Source organism: Prinia subflava, chromosome 1 (assembly GCF_021018805.1).
Source record: "Prinia subflava isolate CZ2003 ecotype Zambia chromosome 1, Cam_Psub_1.2, whole genome shotgun sequence".
In the NCBI taxonomy this organism is placed as follows: Eukaryota; Metazoa; Chordata; class Aves; order Passeriformes; family Cisticolidae; genus Prinia; species Prinia subflava.
Window position 1 is genome coordinate 7,859,318 of NC_086247.1, and position 25,012 is coordinate 7,884,329.

General features: G+C 44.6%; 1 protein-coding gene across 1 annotated transcript in view; it reads right to left on the bottom strand.

Annotated features, from left to right (window-relative positions):
* Positions 1–21,490, bottom strand: part of CCN4 (cellular communication network factor 4) — a 42,231-nt gene extending 20,741 nt beyond the window's left edge. The window contains exon 1 of the mRNA XM_063409215.1: positions 21,238–21,490. Coding sequence (XP_063265285.1) covers positions 21,238–21,285 — 48 coding nt within the window. The 5' untranslated portion in view covers positions 21,286–21,490. The remainder of the gene's footprint in view (positions 1–21,237) is intronic.
* Positions 21,491–25,012: the final 3,522 nt, after the last annotated feature.

Below are 25,012 nucleotides of genomic sequence, written 5' to 3' on the forward strand. Positions count from 1 at the left end.
CAAGAGCAGACTGCCATGGCACAGCTTTACTTTACAAGTGGCCTTGTTCTGCACTTGCTTATCTCCTTTGCACTCATGGCTTTGAAATCAAAAGGAAGATACTTTTCATCTTCTCACCCCCTTGGGGACATTCTTCCACGCTGTGCATAAAAAGTAAAGAAAAATTTTAAAGCTCCACTTATTTGTTTGTTTGGTTGTGGTGTTATTTTTCCCATGGCAAGAACAGGGCAGATTTCATTAAGTTCTTCAAAATCATCTTGGTTTTCATGATTTTTTAAAAATAAAAAATATAAATTTGCATTTTTAAGTATCCTAAATTTTCTGTTTCTGTTCCAAAGCAGAGAACTTTGACTTAAAATGACTTTTCATTTTTAAATTTCAATGTTATTTAAATTCTCTATTCTGAAATATTTTGCTTAACCTAATATCTGCTCTTCCCTGGAGTTGCTAATTAACTGAAGTCATGCATTTCTATGTCCCTTAAATAGGAATTTTCCCTCCATATGGAGTTTCCACAAATGTTTCTCTCTAGCTCTGAATTTCTGAGTTAGCCACTTTATTTTCCATCTATCAAAGTTTCTTCCTTCTTGAAATCCATATTAAGTGCTCTCATTTTGGAATTGTTATTTTAATAAGTTCATTTAGATGCAATATGGAAAATAATCTGGTCTTGGTGAGGTATCAATAGACCACCTAATTTCCTGGACTACAAGTCTTGAACCCTCACTTCAAATGGTGTATCTGGGATTTGCAGTCTAGAGCCTGGCAGCCAGGATGGTCAGAGACTGAAAGGAGAGGACACTGGGGGACCTGGGCTGCTCTCAGTCCACCCTTCCCAGTGGTGGCAGAGGGTAAAACAATGGGAAGAACCCACAGAATAGCTGAGGAGGTTCTGAACACAACTTCTAGCACAGCAATGCAGCACCAGGACAGGTCATCCAGGGAGGCTCTGGATTCTCCATCCCCATGTGAGCACTCAGACCTCCGGGGGCACGGACAGCCAGCATTCCTGGCAGCCTGTGCATGCCCACCTTGCCAAATCCACGTGTGGGAAATGCCCACAAATCCAAACCACCTACAGGGCATCTTCCCCAGTTCAGTTCTGCATTGTGCCACCTAAAATCTGCATCTGGCTCAGGGAATAAAAACTGATCTATTTGTTAAATGGAGCATATAATGCAAAAGAATTCTATTTTTCAGGACCATCCCATCTCCTATCATAAGCCCAGCCAACCAAAAGCTATTTGACAGATTATTATTATTTTATTTGATAACAGGAAACTTACCATAAATCTGGTTTTGTGGCTGGATGATTTCAAGATAACAGAAGGGAAGTTGCTGCTACTGCTGCTTTAATGGCCCCTTTGGAACACACGGCATGCATGGCTTCATCCAAAGAAACACAGCTGCCATTTAAGACAGTGTTATATCATTATATCAAAGCTTGTATTATTATATCAAAGCCACCTCTAGACTCTCTATGAGATGAGCAGTCTTTGCACTGCTTCATCCCTGTGGTTAAGTAAAAAAACAGATGGAGCCTACAACTTGTCTGAATAAACAGCAGCATTTCCAGATATAGAGTCCCACCATGAAAGGATATTTTGTGCCAAGTGTGGCATATTTTGGTAACTGTGGCTCATGGTGTGTTCTGAGATCTGCTAGATGGAGAATACAGATAAAAGACATAGGTCAGCAACATCCCTAGGGCCAAAAGGAGATGCCAGACCTGAGGAACTGAAACTAATCCAGAATCTGATTGCAGAAGATGATGATCCAGCTTGCAGTGGTGTGTGTTACCTCACCCTTTGCCAGGCAAAATCATAGCAGAAGTCTTGTAGCAGCTGAAGTGAGCAGGTTCTGTGCGTGCAAAAGGATCAGGAGAGCAGCATTTGTACATTTGAAGCAAAGGCATCCACAGCACAGTGGATGGTCTCCTGATCTGGGTGTGGTCTGGCCATACTTCTGTGAGGAAAGCAGCTTCTCTTCACAGAATCATGGAATCCAAACGTTCAGCCAAACTTAACCAGCACCTGTGGCTCTTTTTAGAAAACCAAATCCAGAAAGCAGCGAAACACAGAGTGGGAGAGGAGTATAATCAGATTTCATCTTACAGCTAGCAGGGGAAAACAATAATGGCAAGAGTGCAATTGTAAGTACCAGCAATGACAACCCCCATCCACGTGGTTGCTGTGTTGTGCTTGCAAGGACAGGACTTGCACCTTGGTCTCCACCATAGCTCAGCTCAACTTGTGATACTTTCACATCTGTATTGTGAAAAATTCAGCTGATATCCCCCACCATGCGCTCCTCTGGGAAAAGAAGAGATTAAATTCCAAAGATCAAATGGAATTGTATTTAAATTAAAGAAGGGAAACACAATTTGAAGATGCATCCAGACACCAAGAGGTTTGACTGGTGTTGTGAACAAGCACCAGGCCTCTGGAAATCCCTGAAAACAGGACCATGGCAGTGCTAAGACATCTGGAAGTGAATGAATGTTGTCATCACACTGAGGGTGCAGGGGAAAAAGAGATTCACACAGAAGACAAACCACAAAACCTCCCTGTGAGTTGAAGTCATATAACATGGTTAAGGCAGGGTGAGGGACAAACCAAGAACATGAGGTAACTGGGGTGTCCAGTTAAGAGGAAAGAAAGAGGAAAAGGGGAACTGAACACCTTCTGCCTTTTCCCCCATCACCCTCTGGGGACATCTGATCACACTGACAGCAGGACAGAAACAGCACCATGGTCTGTGCTGCTTCCAAGGGTTATGTTTTCTGCCTGCACTGTTAGATAAGTCAGAGAATCACAGAAGATAAAGGGGATAATGTGGATATCTAAAACACCAACAGCCAAATAGCTGTGGAGCCAACCAAGGGTCTTGGTAATAATATACTCTGAGAAAGAACAGGATGTGGCTGGAGAAGGGATCATAGTACATTTCTGGGATAAATATCCTTGTTCTGGCTCCTGGAGCTTAGCACAAAGGCAGGGATGAGGCTGAGGAACAGGCATGGACTCTAGGGGGAATCAAGACCACTAAATACCCCCAAAGCCTTCTGAACCATTTCCAGAAAAGTCAGGAGACAGAAGAACAGATTGTCTGTGTGTGCTAAATAATTTCCAAAGAAGATGAGAAACTTATCTCCAGGGCAGGGAAGATTTATCAATAAAACAGTACCCCCATGAAGCCCTGGTGTGTGTGGCCCCCAGGAACCTGGACACCCTATCAGACTGCTGATGTCGCTCTTCCCTCCTCTCTCCTTTTCTCTCTCTCCCCCCTTCTTTAATCCAATCCATCTCTCTCTTTTCTCTATCACCCTATCCCTTTACCCAAACCCTGCTGCAGTGTGCTTACATGAGGAGAACAGGGACTAACTTACACCAATTTCATGCAAAGTGAGTAACTTACCAATAAACTTTGCCAGCTTCATGGACCCTTTGACTTTTGTCATTGTTTTCCAACATGAATACCTAAGAATCTTGGGTGCTCTCCTTTCTTTGAAGGGTGGGACACCATGTAAGTCCCTTTTGCCTCTTTCAAAGTCCCAGGCAGTATTCCCATGACATTTCTCAATACTGTGGTGTAAAATGATTCACTCAGACACATATCTAAACAAACTTCAGTTCAGGGATCTGAAGGAAAATATAAAAGGATACACAGCACAGAGCAGATGCTGCTTTAAATCACATCCTTGAGGAACTGAAGTAGAGAATTCCCTGGGGAGACTTTATCTTCCTAATCTGTTTTCTTCCTAAGGCTGGTATCAAGCTTTTAGCCATATCACAGGGTAGCAATGTCAAACAACTGCCTCTTAAAATCCACCCGACAGATTTAATTATGTATTTTGTCACAGTGCTTTAGAATGTGCAGAAAAGGTTCTCCAAAGGAAATCTGAAGTCCTTTGCTGCAGTGACACCTGATGCCTAAACAGGAGCAAGCAGCAGGATGCTAACACAGGCATTTTTTCTTCTGACTTGAAAAGCAAAAATCTACAAAACAACAACACACACACATGCAAAAATAGACTTAGTACTTTTAAACAAAGCCAGTAAATTCAGTATAAATGTAGCTTCTAGCTCTGCACGAGATCAAATGTACAGAAGACCATGGCTGGAGGGGAGTCTGCAGCCATGCACAGCAGGTAGGCAGCAAGCCAGACACAGGGTGGTCCAGAAGCCAGAGAAATGATGAATTGCTCTAAGCTCGTATTAGAAGTTAAACCGAGATCAGCACAAACAATTTTATGATGAGATCATTTAGCAGGAGCAGTGATTAGCTAGAGGCCTGCTTTTCCCAAGCTTTTCTGAGCTTATCTGACTAAATCCCTGGAACAAGCCCAGCCTATCTGAAGACATTTACTAGCTCAACATGTGGAGGAGAGACATTATGTGCCAAAACTTGTACACAATGACTCTTCCCAATGATGATATCAAAGAGCATTAGGCCTAAAGCTATAAAGATGAAAAGGAACACTATAAAAAATCTGTCATTTGTTAACTTTTCTAGATGGTAGTTGAGACACTGAAGTAGATTGGAGTAAAGGTTGTGTAAGCAGAAAGGAGGAGACTGTAAATTTCAGATACTCGATATACTCATCTCCAGATGTACCAGATCCAGGGCAGCCCTGTGCTCAGTGTTTTATGATCTGTTACAAACCTGCACAGGTAGTTTGTAGTCTACCAAAACAGACAATGTCAGAAAGAAGCATCCTCTTTCTTTGAAATCTAGGAAAACAGATCCAGTGATATTCTTACCCAGCTGCTCAGCTCAGTCTCAGTGGTGGTCAGGTGTGAAATGCTGTACAGTACCTGAATTTACAGATATGCAAGGGGACAGCAGAAGCCCACAGACTGAGCCATCTAGAATGAAACTCATGCCTTAAAGCTGGCACCAATCTGAGAGAGGTAATTTCTTCATAACAGGCTTTAACCAATCTGGGGATCATGCCAGAAACCAACATCAGCACTGCATTTCCAAGAGAGCATCTAATGTAAACATGAGTTGTTTTTACATATTACTAATTTTCTTAATAGTGTCATAAACTTCATGTGAGCTAGAAGCCCAACCACAGGCAAACCAACCTCCACTTTCTTGTTAAGAAAGGAAAAGAAAATCTGTTTTCAAGAACAAGCCTATCAGAAGGGAAAAGTTTTGGGGCTCACAAATCATTTGAGGGTTAATTTATCCCATTAAAGGTAGAAAATAAACATTTTTCTTCTCTGTGAGTGTAGAAGCTACTAATTTCTTACACATCCAAGAGGATCTCTGACCAGATTTCCCTCAGAAAAGTCAAGAATCCACTAGACCAGGTTGCTCAGAGCCCCATCCAGCCTGGCCTTGAACACTTCCAGAGGCAGTGCATCCAAAACTTCTCTGGGCAACAGAGTCAGTGCCTTACCACCCTTACAGTAAAGGATTTCTTTGCAATATCTAACATAAATGTCTCCTCTTCTGATTTAAAACTGTTCCCCCTTGTCCTGTCACTATCTGCCCATGTAAAAAGTCTCTGTCTCTCTTTTTTATAAGCAATAGAAGGCCAAAAGGACTCCAATCTGAAGCTTTCTCTTCTCCAGGCTGAACAATCCAAAATCTTTCAGCTGGAGACACAGAGCTGGAGAGAGGAGGAGAAAGGGAGGAAATCAGTTTTGATTGGGACCTGGAGATTCCCATGCAGTGAGATTCCCATGCAGTGAGACATAGTAACAAATAAAACTACAAAAGAGAGTTCCTTTTCTAATGTAGACCACAAAGCCGTGTGGTTGTTGCACATGGATGCACCTTGTTCACTTCTCATAGTCACTGCAAAGGGTAAATGACAGGCACAACAGCATGACTAAAACATCAATGCCTTAAAAGAATATTTATGCTAATAAAAATCAGATAATTTGCACAGACAGATTAATTTGATCTTGCCCACAAGATAAATCCCCCTGGCAGTCAAATGTATGAGCATCTTAGCTCCAAAAATGTACTAGAGCAGGTCACCAGCTCTCTGTGCAGTGCTGTGGAAGATTTCAGGTTTGGTTATAAGCAGTGACCACACTTGTGAGACACTCAGTAGATCACTGGGATCTTTGGCACTGGTGAAATTATGTGTCAAACCCCACCCACTGTCCTCAGCTTCTCTGAACAAGGAGCTGCACCCACAGCAGCTGGGTGCAAACCCTGGGCCCCTCTCTGCTCCATGCAGGGATCACTGCACTGACCCCTCAGGAGACTTGGTAACTCTACCTAAAATGCCTGATTTTAATGCAGCCAAAGGCAGAGAACATAAACTCTACATTGGAAGAGTAGGGCACGACTTTTCTATTTGAACTCAGCTTTAACCTCTCTGTGTCTGCAGAAGAGGAGTGGTAACAATTCTTTTGCTACAAGGAACAACCTCTGAAGTTTGTGAGCTGCCAGACCATGGAGGAATATGCAGCTGCCAGGGAGAAGGCAATGAACACGGGCAAGGGAGATCCCAAGAGTTCCTCACCAAGGTGTCATTTTGGATAGGGAGAGGTGGGAAACCCAGAGCTGCTGCAAGGGCTCTAACCCCAGGGCTTTGCTGATGCTGTGCCTGGAAAGAACAAATTTCTGTCCACTCACCCACAGAAATATCCTTATTCAGCTTTTAGCATATGAATTTTTCTGAATATGACTTTCAGATATGTCTGGAAGAGTTCAAACATGGTGGAGCACCACAGCTGAGCAGCTTCATGAAATCTACTTTAGAAAAAAGAGAGTTTCTCCATTTTGTCCACATAAGAACAATCATCTGGCAGCCAGCATATTCCTGAGGATGGATATGCCTGTAGCTCCTGTAGCAGAGAGGTTTCACTCAGGAGGGCACAGTCAGATGCAACCAGGCCCTCACCAGTGGGTATGATATCAGCAATGCCATCAGTTAAATAGGGTGTGGTACCTCCAATGCCATCTATGGAATACTGTGCAGACCAAGAATGAAAAGCCACAGGTGAAGATTTTATTCTGGTATGAAGGGCTGAAACACCCCTGGAATGTAATTTATCCCAAGCTGAGGTCTACTAGAGGCTTTCTCAACTCATGCACTAAAATTTCTCTCTACAGAATTCTGGTACATTGGTTTTCTGCTGATGCTCATGCCAGGGAATTTAATTATTTCAGTTACTGTGGATTAAACTTGGAAGATGTAATGATTTCATCTCCACAAAAAACAACATGACAAAGTGGGGATTGTGAAGGACAGAAATGTTTTCACCAACAGCAAGAGCAAATCCTGCTCCTTTGGAATGAAGTGTTAAGCTACAGCAGGATGTGTAATGTGTGGGGATGTACAAAAAGAAGGAGAAAAAAAAAGGATGCTCTGGACACAGAAGGTAGGAAATTTCCTTTAAGGAGAGAAACTGGTGATGCTGAAGCAACATAACTGCAAGATCTGAAGGGTTAAACTGTGTTTACAAAGCCATCCAGAAGGAAACACAGCTGTATCAACAGGAAGCAGAATCTGGAGTCAGAAGTGCATTTTTAAACTTGTCCTTTTCTTTCTCAAACCTACCAAGGAGATTACCAGTGGAGATTTAACTCATAAAAGACCTCAAGTGTGCAAACTCTGCAGCAACAAAGGACAGAGAGGGGAGAGAGCAGGTTCCAGAGTGCTGGCACAGCACTTATCAGCAATAGCATCCACTTTCCAGCCCACCATGAAGACATGAAGCCTATTCAAGGCTCAAGGAACTCTCACATGATGGGAATTTACTGACATGAGGATGACTGACAGGCCCTTGGGTCGAGCTGAGCCAGAAGCAGCCAAAGGGCTGTGGACCAGACCTCTGTGATTGTCCATCTCTCAGCACACACCCCCACATTTTGCCTGGTCTCCAGGCCACTTTTCTCCTCTCTCCCATACTCTCTGTGCTTGAATAGCCTTAAGAAGTTATAGTTTCAATTTCCTATTTCTCAATTCCTTCAGCCAAGCTTCAGAGGAGTGTCCAACTCTCATTGGTTTCAATATAAAACTCAGACACAAAGTAGAGAAAAATAAAGAGATGTTAGAACATTGGTGTGGACCTGTCTCAGGTTCCTGACCCTGCACAGAGCTCCCATTAGCTTTCCAAGAAAACAGTTGAATTCAGCATTTTAACTGCAATACAAAAGGACTTTTCTTCCTGTTCCCCCTCTTTCCCCACCCCCCACTTCTGATACAGTTCATCAGATCTCTACAAAAATGGCAGGAAGTGCATTTGCATTTTTATCAGAAGGTGAGTAAAAAACTGCAAATTTTGTTAAACAGCACTTGGAGTGCCCTTCCTACTCAGGCTCTTTTATTAGAAAAAGCAAACCACAGACACACCAGCAAGCCAACCTGTTGCAAAGAGACTGATGCAAAATGAGAAGGAAAAACATTTTCTTTTTCCAAATACACTCATTTTGCAAGCCAAGAACTCATAATTTCAACTCTGCTACAAACTGCATGGTGGCTGGGGGAGTTTAAGGCTGACCTTTGGGGACCAGAGTCTCAGCCCTCATGTTCACAGAGCCCACAACCATCAACCCTCCAGTTCAGAGGAGAAAACAGACACTGCCTGCTTGGTAGTGACCCTGGAGAAAGGATGCCTGGGTTTCACATTCACTCTGCTACCTTTTTACCTTATTTTCAATCATTAAGAGGGATTTGAATCCATATCCTGTTTGTTTGGGGAGTTTATTTCAGGTAATTACTCAGCTCAGGTTAAATGGTCATGTATCTTTTCATGCCATAGATTTTAATAGCATCAAATAATGCACATAGATTGACCAAACCCAAACATACAAAACCAAAGAAAAAAAAAAAAAAAACAAACCCACAAACAAACAAACAAAAAAACACCAAAAAAACCCACAAAACCGAAAAAAAAAAAGAAAAAGAAGCAACTGTCTTATACTTTAATAGCATCAAAGGGAAATAAGATGATCATAAAATGAGATTTAAAAAACACCAAAAAGCACCAGGGCTTTCCACAGGCAGAGGCTGAAAATCCAGGGCAACTGCCAGGAGGCAGCAGGTATGTACATAACACTAAGATCATTTGGAATGTCTGCTATTCAAATATCTCAGAAAGATTTATTCAATGTTCGTGAGAAGGGAATAAAAGAATGGTTTTGTTCCAAAGCAGTGCTTCCTCAGCACTGAACCGGGGTTCATGAGGAAGTTCCCATCAACAGATGTTCTGAGATTGTCTCTGCATCTCAGGTTTAAGGGAAATCTCTTTTTAATAGTTTGGCTATTTGATAGCATTCTTTAAAGAAAACCTTGAATTCAAAATTTTCACCTTGATGTTCTCTCAGATTTTTAAAGTTTCCTTACTTTGTCATGGGCAATTTCTCCACATCTGGTCTGTGTTGGTCTGAATTTCCATTCAGCTCACTTTTTAAATTCAACAGACCTGGCAGGGGAAAGCTCCTTCTCTTGGCTGCTCCCTCATGGCTAGGAAGAGAACCCTTTCCCTTTCTGAAAACCAGCAGCACTTGGCTGAGAATATTTGGCATGTGAGGCTTGGATAAAGCTGGTTAAGGCCTCGTGTCAGCTCAGGGCCACTGCATTGTGGCAGCTCTGAATCAAGGTGGGGCCACGTGGGGCTGTGGGTGCCCAGGCCCCCAGATAAATCCCTGACTGGGGTTTATCTGCCTTGGCAGCCCCACAGGGTGGCCCTGGGACACAAAGAGTCCCTGGTGCTGACAGGACAACACCAGGGGCTTCTCTCAGCCACGTTTTGGCTGCCCAGAGCAGCAGCTGAGCAGGGCATGGAGGATGAGAAGCCAGCAGGGAGACACAGCCAAAGGGAGCTTGGAGAAAAATCACCTGGACAAGTCTCCCACTGAGTGGGGCCTGGCAGATGGGCTGATCCAAAGCATTTTTCTAAGGGATATTTTTTTCTTTTTAGTGAGAGCTGCTCTGGAGGAGCAGTCAGCAGAGTTACGGCTACAGGAGCACCTTGTTCCATGTGCAGTGAAAGAGAAGAGAGCAGAGGTGATGAGACCCTGGACAGAGAGAACAGGCTGTGCCTGAAGATCTGAGCTGGAAACAGCAAAAAGAGCAAATCTAGGGAGTGGGAATGAGGGAGCTTAGAAGAAGTCAGAGCCAGCTCCTGAGCCAGCCTGGGTTTTGCACTACAGATTTTATTCCAGAGATGCTTGAGGCTCAGATCCTCTTTTAATACATAACAGAAAGCCCCAAAAAGCAGCTGTACCTTCCAAACAAAAGCTGTACCACCCCTAACAAAAACTGATACATTGCAAATGTGGAAGGAACAAAATAGAGAGAGGCTTTGACTTTTACAGGACTTTGGGGGTAAAACCATAGCTTTTGAATTACAGTGGAAACCACAAGTAAGGAAAAAAGAACACTTGCTGGCACAAATTCACTAAGAAAAAATGAAAAGGGGTGAAATTATAAATATAGAAAAAAGATGAATCGAGCTGGAGAATTAAAACTCCTGGATCCCAAGGTCAGTGGAAACAGAATTGAAATTCAGAACTTTGGTAAAAAGAGATGTCAGAAAATGAACCTAAAAAGCTGCAAGAATTAAATATGAAGGCTGATGTACTTAAAGGTGTCAGCTCTCCAACTTGGGATGCACACACATCACATGCACAAGCAAAAAGAGTGTGTCACATTCTGTTTCTAGGAGGGATTAGTCATGGTGCAAAGAAGCAGCTTTCATGAGGGTGATATTATTAAATGGTCCTGTTTTAATCTGGGGTCCCAGAGGTGAAATGACTGTCCCAAAGGAACACAGGATATCTGTGGCAGAGCCAGAAACACCATTTAGAGTTCTTGTTCCTACACTGTAACCATACCATGTTCCCTCCTCCTGCACACAGCTAACAAACTAAATCACTGAGTTCTTACTGGATGCTAAAAAGCAATGGTTCCACTGAGCTGCCTCCCAGGTGCTGTCAGCTCAGCAAAGCCTGTTTCTAAGTGTTTGGCTTTCAACCCTCACATGCTCCTGATGCCTGCAAAAGGGCAGAACCTCTCCAACACCTTCAAATCCCACACATCGGTGGTGATCAGCAGTTTATAGCTCTGTGCAAAGTGATGAAATGGATCTTTCACACAATTCCCTCTTGCTTCCAGGCAGCTGTGATACTGCTGGAACCCAGAGCTAAACCAAGCAGGTGACAAAATTTCTGTTTGTGATCCAGAGACCTGCTGACACCCTGAATGGCATAACACAGAACCAAACAAAGCAAAACAAAATAGAACTTGGCTCAAGCCACGGGATTGCTGCCACCTCCCCATCCCGAGCAATGCCAGCCTGGAAAGCAGCAGCATCCCAGCCCTTAAACAGTTAACGCTGCTGCTCCGATCCACAGAGGGGGACACCGGCGCTGTGGTTTGTCTCTGGGATGATAAAGATGAATTGCTAATTACCTCGTTACTAACATTTCGGTCTCCCACAGCCCCGACACGCGAGGGCAGTGTTGGTGCACAAATGACGCTCCCCAGCAGCGCTGCACAGAGCCCAGCTTCTCCCGAGCATCCCCCGGGCCAAGGCTGCCCCAGGGAAAAAACACCTTTTGTACCAGAAAAAACACATTTGAGAAGCGTAGAAGAGGGGGAGGGAGGTGTTAAGCCAAGATATTTATACCCTGTCAGAAGCAGTTTTACTAAGGAAGATTCCCTTGTATGTTAGAGGGTGAACAATGAAACCACAATCAACCCCTCTGTAGTCATATAGTCACAGGGGAATGAAACAAATTCAATTATATAATAATTACTCTATAAAATGTTAGGTATCGAGGATGCAGAGGAATCTCTGGAATTTAAAAGAATCTCAACCTTGCAGCTGTAGTATCCATTTACTCCTCTAATCAAATATTCCAGCCTCCCAGATGATACTCTGGGAAGCAATTTAACAGAGCTGGGACAGGGAGAGACAGTGAAAAATATGGCACAAGCACCTCCTCAAGTGAAAGCAGACCCTCTGTATGATATGTATGGAAAAACTGACACAAACCAAGAAAATACAAAGGGGTAGGGGGCGAGTATATTCATATAAGTACCATATAGATATATATACACACATGTAAACCACCCAGAATTAAACATAGCATCTTTAATGAGCATGAAACTAGGCATGTAATGCATTGTTCCACCACGAACCCAAGGAGCTCACCCACACCCAAGCAGCTTTGGTGGGCAAGGAATTCACCAGCCTTCATAAGCAGGATCACACCCCCTCTGTGGAGAACCACAGTGCAATGAGCAAAATTAGCAAAAGTTTTGATGCAAAATCTGGAAATATAAGTCAAGCAACCTCCAGAATTCCACTGTCTGTGACCCCTTTGTCAGGCTCATGGACTGCTGTGCCTCACAGAAATGTTCTAATAAATGTAATTTTAAAAATGTGCCCTTGGGACTCTACTAGAATAGTGAAAATTCATAGGGAACAGACTCTGTAAATGAACTGCAGTGTTAAATAGCAGGAATGTCATTTTATATTTAACTGCTAGGGTCAAATGTGGAAATAAAACTCACAGAAAGGAGCCAAATGAATTTGCCCTCATTCCCTTGCATCAATGTTTATCAGCCCACACACAGATGCTGTGGGTACGATCCATTCTTGTAAGTCAAAGATCCAGAAGGAAATATTGCCAGAGGTACTTATCAATGAATCACGTGCTGAATGGCCAAACTAGTTAAATAAACCTGGATATTTTCCCAATTGTTGTTTCCCACCCTTTTCCCCCCCTCATTAAAATGTAACCCAAGAGTTTTATAGTGTAATCCACTTGCAGATCCTTAGCACTGGCTGCAGTCTTTGTGGTTTGGTTCTTCCTTGCTGAACAGCTAAAATGACCCAGCTACTACCCAGGGACGTGGTAGCCTGGGGGCAGCCAGAAACATGTTCCAGCCATTCAGAGGAGAACTTAATTCTCCCCATATGGATCTCAATGTCTTTGCCTCCTCACCAGCCCAGATACAGAGAGTTCCCTTTGTCACAGCCGCTACAAGTTGGTGATCACAATAAATGTGACCTACAGCCTGCCTGGTCATCACATACACCCAGGAATATACTGGTGGACTTGGAAAAAACAGAAAGGAGGATTTGCAAGTCCAAAATCCTCATGTACAGAGTTGACCTCATGTACCCACAGCTATGAGAATGCCAAGGACACATCAGGCACAGCAGTGATAGTGGCACAGGGTGTAGGGCACAGCCAGGAGATGCTGTAGGATGCTGTAGGACAGCCATGGCACTTTCTGGGGAAGTTCTCAGTCTCTCTGCAGGGCCCTGGTATATTATTGTTCACCCAGTCCAAGAAGGCTGGTCCCTACATGGATAAAACAAGTTCACAGAATCATTATTTTGGATGGTTAGTGTTGTCCCCAAAAGGCATCAAACTGTGTTTCAGCAAAGCCATGCTCCATTTTTTTCACTATATTCTTATTTTGATAGGCCAAGGATATGTGTGTGGAGAAGAGGAAACTTCAGCAAGAGAAAAAAACAACCCCCTACCCATCCTGCTATCACTTGTAATTCAAAAAACTTCAGCAAGAAAACAAAAAAAAAAGAGAAAGCCTGATTATAAAGTGGAAAACAGGTGAAGTGTGGGAAAAAATCAAAACTTTTGAGCCACTCAGAAATAAAAGTGTAAGTTGCATTTACAAATCCTAGAAAAGGGAAAGTGCAACAGTTCATGCAGCTATAAATTATTGTTACCTTCTAATGAAAATAAAAATGAAGTGTTTAATAATGATAGTCTGTGAGTCATTCAGAGCAATTTTGGTCGAAGCTGTGAGGCCTGTGTGGGCTGCACTGTTCCTGGTGGCATATAGGTAATTTTCTGTCAGGTATTGTACAGAATTGCAAAGTTGGCTACCACTCCTGACTTTACTGAGTTCTGTCTCTTATATACAGATACTGCAAGGGTTCAAGGGGTAGTGGTTTTTAACTGAAGGAGGGTAAATTTGGATTAGACATAAGGAAGATTTTTGGAGGGATGGTTGAACACTGACACTGGTTTTCCAGAAAAGTGGTGGATGCTCCATCCCTGATAACACTGAAGGTCAGATTGGAGGGCTCTGAGCCACCTGGTTAAGCTGAATATTCCTCTGCTCATTGCAGCAGGGTTGGACAGTATCACCTTTAAAAGTTCTGTCCAACCCAAACCATTCTATAACTCTATGACTACACATGATATTTAAATATTTCTGAATCTAATATTAATACTAACTGAGTCAAGCTACACAGTTTCATGTTAGAGATGTAATAATAAAACCAACCATCCTACCTGGAAGAATTTCACTGGAGATTATTTCAATATGTTTGGAAGGAAAAGGGCAAGTTTACTTTGAGTAGGAGAAGTTTGTTTCAGCTCTAAGCAAAATTATAAAAGCAGTCAAACACTGCAGGTGCTGTGAGTTCTCTACATTTGAGTGTCAGTGAAATGCTGGACCAAGAGATCTTGCTGTGCCTTCCTATCACCAAGCATGAGGGTTTGTTTTTTTTGTTGTTTTTTTTTTCTAGGAAAAGCTGTGAGTTTGCAAGGCAAGCTCATAGGATAAGGTCCTCTTGCAGTGCTGGAATTGCTCTGTGACAGCAAAGGCTTAACTGTGCAGGTCACTTATAATCCTCCGTGGATGAGCCCACAATTATTTCTGCAAATACCTCTCAGGTTTCCTTTTGGGCTCATTGCACACCAGCCTGGATTCCATGAAACTTGGCCCTCCAACTCGCTCATCTCTCATTTGCTTTATAGGTTAAGTGGAATGACAGACCCAGACTAATAAAACAGAAGAACAACGTGGGAGCTATTGAGAAAGAGAAGAGGAACTGAGATGACCACACAGTCCTGGAATGTATTACCAACCCAAGTATTAGAAATTCATTATTTGAGTTGTGCCACAAAGCTCAGCTTAAGTGTTATCTTCTTCCACAGCTGTTTCAGCCTAAAGGCTCTCCTTCCCTTCCCCAACCACGAGGATATTTGCTTGTGGGACAGAGCCAGTGGCTGGCACCCACAGAGGTAAAAATGCTTTCTTCCCTTTTACTTTCCCACACCTAGCCCAGATGCAAGGATTGCAAAGCCCAGCAGCAGTCTATGAGAAGATACAAGGGATTAAAAGGATTTCAGAAGCTTCCCCCAGGATGCCAGAACACACATAAGGTTTCAGTATGGATGCAATAAATAACAGAGCACCAGCAGAGACACATCCCAAAGCTGGGAGACCACCAGGCTGTAAGAGAACCCGTGATCCTCACCCATAGGTAGAAAATTCAGAGCAGCACTGGAGAATACCTGCACAGAGCTCCTAAAGCAGCAGTGAGAGCCCCTTGACCCTGCAGCACATCTGTAAAAATCAGATCTGTGATCTGCTGACCTGCAGCCATGGGAAGCCAAAGATAACTCACCTCAGGATGCAGCAAACCCTGGGTGGCTCAACACAGGGAGAGGGAAATTGGATACTGAAGACCAGTCCAACTTGGTGGACATCAGAACACAGAAAGGAAACAAAGAGGTAGAAGTTCTTTGAACCTATCAACTACCAGTCAGTGTTTCTACCCAACAGAAAGGGAAAACTGTGCTTTTAAAATAAGGACCATAAGAATGACGATGCTTGTACTATATCACATGAAAGCTAAGGGGGAAGAGCAGGAGGAAGAACTTAATCCAGGATACCCACACAAACCTCCTGCTGACAAATCTGAAAGACTGAGTAAAATCTCACCCTGCTTTCTGGCCCACACCATGAGACAGTGTCAGATTTAATATTTAAATGTATCTTCAGCTGAAGCTGTGGGTGTCCATCTTTTGCCAGCCACGGCTGCCAAAGTTCACATACATGATATTATTTCTTGGGTTTATAAACAGCTTCAATCCCAGTCATGCATGAGAGCCAGGGCTGTCCAGACAGGAATGCTCAAGACCCCTCTGGGACACTGAGACATCCAAAAAGAGCAGCTCTCAGTAAGCTGAGCCCTGGCAAGATGCTGAAGCAACTCTTAACATCCTATAATGGGAACCCAGAACTTCTGAAGAGAGAAGACAAATGTCCCGTATGGGTATAGAGGACTTCTGAAATTTTTGACCATAGCACCTGGGGAAGGCAGGAGAAACTAAACATGCATGAAACTTTGAAAGGACAGACACACAGAATCATCATATAGATCTCACACTTTTGCTAAAATCCATGGCTATCACTTTTAACTAATGCCTTCTCCTGGAGAAGCCTCACCTGAGGGCAGGACTGCTGCAGTGTGGAATGGGGAAAAGACCTGACTCAGGGGACATAAACAGGCAGTGGCACAACTGTGAGGAGGGTGAGGAAGCCAATCCCTGTCCACAGCTCTGTTGTTGATGCTGGAAAAGCAATTGTTTCACACTACCAAAGCAAATTCAGACACTTATAGGAGAAATTATGAAAGAAAATGCATCAGGCCCTGCTTCTCTCAGCAGAAACTCTGTGTTTGTATGTGTGTGTGTCTGTGTGTGTGTTTGTGTGTGTGTGTGTGTGTGTGTGTGTGTCTGTGTGTCTGTGTGTCTGTGCGTATGTCTATGTCTGTGTGTCTGTGTGTCTGTGTCTGTGTGTCTGTGTGTCTGTGTCTGTGTCTGTGTGTCTGTGTCTGTCTGTGTGTGTGTGGGTGTGTTTGTGTGTGTGTCTGTGTGTTTGTGTCTATGTGTCTGTGTGTGTCTGTGTGTGTGTCTCTGTGTGTCTCTGTGTGTCTCTGTGTCTGTCTGTGTGTCTGTGTGTCTGTGTGTCTGTGTGTCTGTGTGTGTCTGTGTGTCTGTATGTGTCTGTGTGTGTCTGTCTGTGTGTGTCTGTCTGTGTGTGTCTGTGTGTCTGTGTCTGTCTCTGTGTGTCTGTGTGTCTGTGTGTCTGTCTGTGTGTATGTGTCTGCATGTGTCTGTGTGTCTGTGTGTGTCTCTGTGTCTGTGTCTGTGTCTGTGTCTGTGTGTCTGTGTGTCTGTCTCTCTCTGTCTGTCTGTCTGTGTGTACTTAGGGAGCATCCTCCTCAGACCCAGACATGGCTGTGGGCCCCGATCCGTGTGAAGAACATTCAGTGCTGCCTTCAGGACGTTGCCTTAGCACTGATTTCATTCTGCAGGTGGGTGTGTGAGGGGGGGCTGCCAAAGGAAGGATCAGCTTGGGGAAGGCCCCGTGCACACTGCAGCCGTGCCCATGGGAGCTGTGTCTGCCAGCCCCAGCCTCGGGATGTTCATTTTCACAGCTGAATCCAGAGCAACTCTAATTGTCATCTACAATTTGTGGAAGTGTAGGATAAGAGCCCCTCTACAGACAAGTGTATCCAGTCTATCTCTGGTAACCAGACGTTGTCAAGCAACAGGGAATAGTGGGAAGGTTAGAAGGACAAGGCACAGCAACTTTGAACCTGTGCTGCCTGAGATTATCTGTGCATCCTTAGCCATGGTGCAATCCAGGAGCCTTCTGTTAAGAAGCACTTAAGAGGTAAACCTCAGCTCATCCTTCCTGGAGAGCCATGGCATTTTTGCAGGGAAGAATAAAGGTGTCACTTTTTTTCTCCTTTTTTTTTTGGTTTTTTTGGTTTGGTTTGGTTTTTGGTTTTTTGGGGGTTATTTTTGGTTTTGTTTTTGGTTTTTTGGGTTTTTTGTTTTTTTTTTTTTTTTGTTGTTGTCTTTTTGTTGTTTTGTTTTGTTTTTTGTTGTTTTGTTTTTTTGTTTTTGTTTTTGTTTTTTGTTTTTTGTTTTGTTTTTTGGTTTTTGGTTTTTGGTTTTTTGTTTTGTTTTGTTTTTATGTTTGGTCAGAATGTGAGTTTTTTTTCTTGGAAGAGCCTAAAGAAATTTAATTTTTTTTTCCTGCTACCAAATCCATATATTTTAAAGATTAAATTCTTGGCTTTATAGCTGTAAGATAAATCCATAAAAGAAGGGAAAAGGACACATTTTGGTTCTTAACACACTGCCTGAGGCAGCCCTGAGCCTGAGTCATTGTCAGTTACTTTGTAGTGAAAAAGGTGTCCACAAAAGAGATGGTGCAAAGTAAAACCACCTTTGAGCATCTCTCTCCTCCTTCCCATCCTTCAAAGCCAAAAGCTTTGTGTTTGTGTACCGTGACTGCCATCACGTCAGATAAATCAATACCTGCCTACTTCTAAATGTGATGAAGAACAACTTGATTCTTTGCTTTCTTTCTCTATTTGAGAAGTCTTCAGGTCTGCATTCACCATATTATTTTTTTTATTTTAGGTTGTCAGATCCACACACCACCCATTCCTCCACCTCAAATGTTTTAGAAACTGCCAGTGCTGTTCTTCATACAAAAACTTCTTTACTAATTTTCTACGAAGTGCAAAATATTTTCTTTAATCATCACCCTGGTTTGGGACATTTTGTCCTTTCTGAATAAGTGGTCTCACACTTCTGAGTCATCAGGACTAGAGACTGAAGATGCTGGCTCTGCCTCCTCAATGTGCATCACTGAAAGGAGCCAACACATCCAGTTCTAAAATCCTTGCTGCAAAAATGACTCAGACACTGAGGAATCTCAGCCTGGTTGAAGGACTTAGGATCCCATGGTCTCTGTCCTTATATCTATGTTAAAAAAAGAAAAAAAAAATTTAAAGAAAATTTTCAAAACTTATGCCTAAAATTCCAGCTATGTTTAGTTATTTTTTCTCTTCACAAGCCCATCACCTGTGCAGCTTTGCTCTAATAAAACCTCCTGTTGACAAAGCTGTTTGAGAACTCAATAACTGCTTGTAGTTTCAAACAGTCCTAGGGGATGCAGAACCTGAGAGCTGCCATCTGAAATGCCTCTGAGACTTGCCTGACCTTTATATATTACCTCCTCTGCCTTTCTCCCTGGAACAATGTTATATCTAACCCAGAGGGTCAGCCCTCTTCTTTCCCAGTGGAAGATCTTTTTCTGTGCATAGTTCTTCCTACATGTGAAGAGTGACAGGTCACCAGGGAGACCACAGGGCTCTGCACACTGTGCACAGTGACCTGCCTGCTGCTACCACTCCATGGATGTCTCTGCAGTCAGAAAGATCTTTATTATTCCTGTCATTATGCCAGCAAAGACAAAAACCATGGATGATGAGGTGGGGCAGTGTAGGAGCTTTACCAGGACTCATCTGCTATGACTCTCATGACTTAACTAAAATATTTCATGAGCAGGGTGGCCATGCCAGCTAAATATTCACAATACCCCAAAATAATTGCAATATTCCTTGTTTCTCCATACAGCACCCTTAATCAGACCAAACTAAGCTTTCTCTGCCTCCAAAAGTCCTTCCAATACTACATAGGCTAATCCTCCCTCTCAGATGCTCTTCCCACCCCCCTCACTGATCCATGCTGTTCACTTTTTTCATCCCTGTTTCCCCACTCCCTTGGATATGACAAACAGAAACCCACTTTTCACCAGCCTACCAATCCCAAATCACATCCCAGTTCAGGCATGGAGAGGGTCCAGAGAAAGCCAGTTCATTATTGGGGAGAAGTTATCCCCACTCAGAGGTTTCTAAGGACAGCCTTTCAAATTCCAACCCCATGGGTGTGTCCAGGAGGTGACAGTGTCCCTGAATGCTCCAAGGAGCAGCTTCACCTGCTCAGTTCAATGGAGAGCCTGAGCTGGAACTGTTGAGACCTTGGAGATTTCTTAGGGTCTTTTTATACTGTTTTGAACACTTTTTAGATAATCTTTTGACCAAACATGCTGCTAGCAATATCTGGACTCACTTGCCTTCCCCCTCAGCAAGCGCATGTGCCTGCACGCACTCACACAGATTTTCATGCCATAGCAGCGTTTTACAAAAATCTTTGATACCAAGGGAACCCAGGACAACCACTGCACAATTCACAAGGCTCGCACAGATCTCCTCTGGTGGCAGTGTTTGGGGGGTGGGAGGCACGTCCCTCTGATTTTTTCCTTGCTGAACAAAACTCAGCTGTGGTCAGAACCAGCTCCCCGCAGAAGTGCAAGAGGCGCAGTTTGCTTCTTGTCAGTTTTGTGCTGTGTTTTATTTTACAGAAGAGGCCCTGTTCTCAGCATCCACGCAGGACTTATCTCGGTGCCCTCTGCTGTCACACAGGTGTGCCTGGCGCCACGGGTGCTGCTGCCCTGGTTTAAAGCGCCGCTGTATCCCACGAAACACGAGCCAGCCCCTGATGCCAGCAGCCAACCCCCCTGGTGCAGGGCAGCTGATGTCACCCCGCTCCCGGCTCAGGGATGCTCAGACACGGCTGACACGTGTCTGCCGCCGGGAACACCCCTCCTCAAGCTGGGTGGCCCAAACGGGTCTCTAACATCGCACTCACTCCCAGGGTCCCCAAGGCTCCCTGAGCCCCGAGCGCAGCGCTGGGATGGGCACAGGGACCGCTCCTCTCCGAGGACAGGCGCTGCTCCTCCCGCCGGACCTCACCGCTTCCCACCGCTGTTCCCACCCAGCCCTCCCGCCCGGGAATTCACCGGGAAAAGCAAAGCAAAACTCCGGCACCTTCGGGGAATAAGCGGCTTCCCCGGACCGGTTTTTCCGAAGAGGACGGGCAGAAAAGCGGCGGCTGCTGCTGCGTGGAGCAGCAGCTCCAAGAGATCGGGACGGGATCAAACCCTCCTCCCGCGCCCCGGGGCAGCGGCGGCACCTGAGGGAGCGGCCGGCGGCACCTCCGGGACCTGAGCCCGGGCCCGGTTCCGTCCCGGCTCCGCCCGGCCCGGTCCCGGCACCCGCACCCGCCCTGCCTCGGGACCGGCACTCCCGGGCACCGCGCCCGTCCGAACCTGCTCCTTCCCCTCCATCCCGGTCCCCTGACAGCCTCAGCCGTGCTGCTTCAGGCAGCAGAGCGCGATCTCCTCATCCTTCTTTTGCTTCCTGGCACAAATATTAACAATACAAAGAAAAAAAATTAAAATCTTACAGTTGCCTGTGCTGGTCTACCTGGATGCTGAGAAGGGCTCAACTCTGAGACACTTCTGCATCCTCTCTCCTCTCCTCTCCTCTCCTCTCCTCTCCTCTCCTCTCCTCTCCTCTCCTCTCCTCTCCTCTCCTCTCCTCTCCTCTCCTCTCCTCTCCTCTCCTCTCCTCTCCTCTCCTCTCCTCTCCTCTCCTCTCCTCTCCTCTCCTCTCCTCTCCTCTCCTCTCCTCTCCTCTCCTCTCCTCTCCTCTCCTCTCCTCTCCTCTCCTCAGTTTTTCCCAGTGCCCCCTTCCCACACGCACCGGGCTCTCCCAGCCCACCCTGCAATGAACCCAGGTGTCTTTGCAGAACACGGCTCTCGCCGGCAGTTTCCAAACTCACCTGCAAAATGCTGCTTGCTGCTAGAATCCAGGGCAAAAGCCACCTCATCCCTGGAAGCCGGGATTAAATGCATTTGATTGAACCCAGATTTAGAGCCGTTTTGAACAAAAACACCACTTTGGGGAATGCAGAGCAATCCTGAACTGGCAACCTAGCCTAGGCACTCTGCCTTTTTCTCTTGGCTCTTTGGGGATTTTATTAAAGACAGATCTGACGTCACGCTGAAGGACAAGCCCTGCATTTTTCCTCTGGAGAAACTTTTCCTGCCTTCACGTCTTCATTTTTGTGTGTGGTGTTGTCCCACCTCCTGCATTTCAGTGCATCGCCGTGAGCCAAAGGGCTCTTAAAGGGAAAGCTGCGATTTCAGCACAGCTCCGAGAGCTCAGGGCTCATCCTCCTGGTGCTGAAGGCGTTCTGACTCTTGCAATGCAGCCAGTACAGCACGAAACGTTTGATCTGGCTTTGCTGGTTACAATCAATGACATGAAACGTATAGAATTATTCACAGATGTTTGATTTGTTTGGTGTTTTTAAAAGAGCGACTTCATTTGAAGAGCAAAAAGACATTTGTCCTGCACACCCTGTGGGAAGCAGTCTGACGACTCCTTTGGGACTCCTCTCTTTACAGAGCAACCCTGGCTCACAGGATCCCCTGCCATGCTGCACATCCCTGCCATGATTTCAGTCTTTAGGAGTGTGCATCAGCCCTGGGCCCAGTTACACTTCCATCCTGTGCCAGCAGTGGGCATGACAAATATTGTCCAGGTACATGGGAGTGCAAACCCCACCCAGAACTCAAACCTCACCCCAAACTCTCTGATCACCTGCATCCCTCCTAAGGTATGCTCTGATTTTAGCTGAGAAACGTCTGATGTATTTTTCTGCTTTTGCTTAAGTACAGGCATAGATTCCCTCCCAGCCATTCTAAATCTGAATTTGAAGGAATTTAAAGTCTCCTTCATCCTTAAACTGAAATAGAATATTATAAGGAAAACGAGTGCTAGCAAAGGTAAGGAAAACCCTGTTAAACAGCTTCACAGGTTTTAAATGTAAGAGTTTATTCATGGGCTAATATAAGTGTCAAGGTAAATTTAAAAGTAGGCAAACCTTCTTCATGTGACAGGTTGGGCAGTGATGGGTGGGTGAATCACTCTGATGGCCAAACTAGGACTGAGATGTTTCCTTAACTTCTGCTCAGCTTTGGTTACCTGGAACTCAGGTGGGCCAGGTGGGGTTGGGAGGAGCCACTCCCACCCCCTCACCCCAAGCAGCCATCCAACACAAGGACAGGGAGCTGCTGGAATGAATCCAGAAGAGGCCACTAAGATGAACAGAGGGATGGGGTACCTCTCCTGTGAGGAAGGGAAGAGAGAGTTCAAGCTGGTCATCCTGGAGAAGAGAAGGCACCAAGAAGACCTTTTAGAACTTTCCAGTCTGTAAAGGGCTCCCTGAGAGCAGGGGAGGGTTCTTTGGCCTTCATGTAGTGACTGGAGGAGAAATATCTTTATGCTGAAAGAGGCTCAATTTAGATTAGGTATTGGGAAGGAATCCTTCCCTGTGAGAATTGTGAGAGACTGTAACAAGTTCTCCTGAGAAACCATGAATTCCACATCCCTGGAAGTGCTCAAGACCAGGGGATTGGGGCTCTGAGCAACCTGGTCTAGTGGAAGATGTCCCTGCCCACAGAAGGGGGATTGGAACCAAGTGATCTTTAAAATCAAATCCTTCCTACCCAAACCATTCTATCATTCTATCCCAGCCCTCCTGAGTATCTGGTTCTCTGTGGGGTTTGCTCTGCAGGCTTGGCACAGCTGAATGCTCAAGGCTGGGCCTGACAGTGGATGGGGTGGGGAGGGTGAGAAATCTGCTCCAGTAACTCCTGGTCACACAGCAATTTCCATCCCTTCATACTGGGTGACAAGGGCACTTTTATGGTTTCACACCAGCTGGACCAGGGAGCTCTAAAAGATCAGTTTGTTTGTGTGGCAGTCTGGACAGTCAGCTGCTCTAGGAGATGACTCAAACAGAATTAAATGCAAACTGAAGGAAGTTCCATGAGCTGTCTTCCTTCTCCAGCACCTTCATCCCTACCACAGCTCCTTCCCAGGACTCACAACACTGAAGACCAGGCTCAGGATTGTGTTTTCTGTCAGGTTGTTCCAGAACAGTGTCTATTCTTCCCTCCTCTATATCCTCATCCTTATTCCTCACTCCTTCCTCTGTTTGTTCATCCCAGCTTTTTCTATTCCATTATTTCTCTCTCACCCTGCTGTCACCAGCACATCCTTCCTTGTCCAGTGTTGATATTCTGCTGGGGAATGTAGAACAAACCCTGCTCTCTTGGTGTTCATCTGTATGTGGATACTACTGAGTGCCAGACTTTGAGGTAAAAACCTCTACTACTTTGTGAAGTAAAAGTAGCATTTTGAGAGTTCAATTCCCCTGACTTAGGTGAAATGGTCATTAAAAAAAAAAAAACAAAAAACAAAATAAACAGTGAAACTTTTTGGGATAGCATAGGGTAAAAGGCTCAGATGTAAATTTGATAGCTAATATTTCATACTAATTGTGATTGCTGGCTTGGAGATGAAGGGGCTATGATAGCAGGTCTAGCAAAAATAGCTTTCCAAATGAAGGAGAACAAGAGTTCAAAGCTCCTATGGTATCAGACTACAACATCAAGGGAAAGAGCACTTTAGAAATTACATTAAAATGGCATTGTGTTGGTTTGGGATTTTTCTCAAAAAACATTTGGTTATCTCCCTCTCTTTGACTATTTCCTCAGCATATTTCATTGCCTCAGAGAATTCCTTAGAAAATGCTGTGGTCAAGTGTATCAGCAAGGATGAAATCATTGAGATGTGGACATCTGGCTGTTTGAAGCTCCCCAGCCCACCTCAGCTGGCTGGTGAGAGTTTGCCATGTCACCACAAACCAGACACTTTGTCTTAGCCTGGATGAGACAGGGCTCAAGGACTGGGCCTGTAGCCCCAGGGCAGGGCTGCTGGGACATCCAGGTTCCTGAGCAGCCTTTCTGAGGGTGATTCCTGTGTGGATATGGCACACTGGTGTTGTTATGATTTTCAGACGGCACAGGAATAACAACATGACTCCATGATGGTAAAGATGAGAGCAAATTTTATTCTTCTAAATTCTGCTTTTATAGAGTAGTTTGGTACAATGAACATGATTGGTTATTCAGCATCTACACCCTTTTGTAAACATTTCTTTCCAGTAAACATGTTGGAAAAACACCACCTGCGGATGGTTTCTCACTCCCCAAGGTTTGTTTGAATTCCTCCTCAAGATTGCTCACTTGCCTTTCACACAGACACTGACAGAGCCTGAAGCCTAAATTCAGACCAATGTCAGCCCTACACAATGGGACACTTGGTGTGTCAGGGTGTAATATTATTTCATTAAATCCCAAATGACAGGGACATTTCTGCTCTTGTTGAACTCGTTGATAGCAGCAGCCCAAACCTGAGCTCTCAGGTCCCTCCAAGGATGACAATGCTAAAAGAGATCACTGCAATCCTGTATCACCTTGGCTTGATCCTGGGGAGTCCTGTACTGACCCCAGTAAAGGAAGGCTCTAAAGACAAGACTGTCTAGTTCAAAGACTTCAATTTAGGATCTTCAAATGATGGAAAATCCACTTCATCTTTTGATGAGTTCAGTTTCATTCACTATTAAACATTTGTGCCATATTTCAGTCTGAGTTTGCTGGTTTCATCTTTCTGCCAATGTCTGCTTGGCTGATGAGAATTCAGCA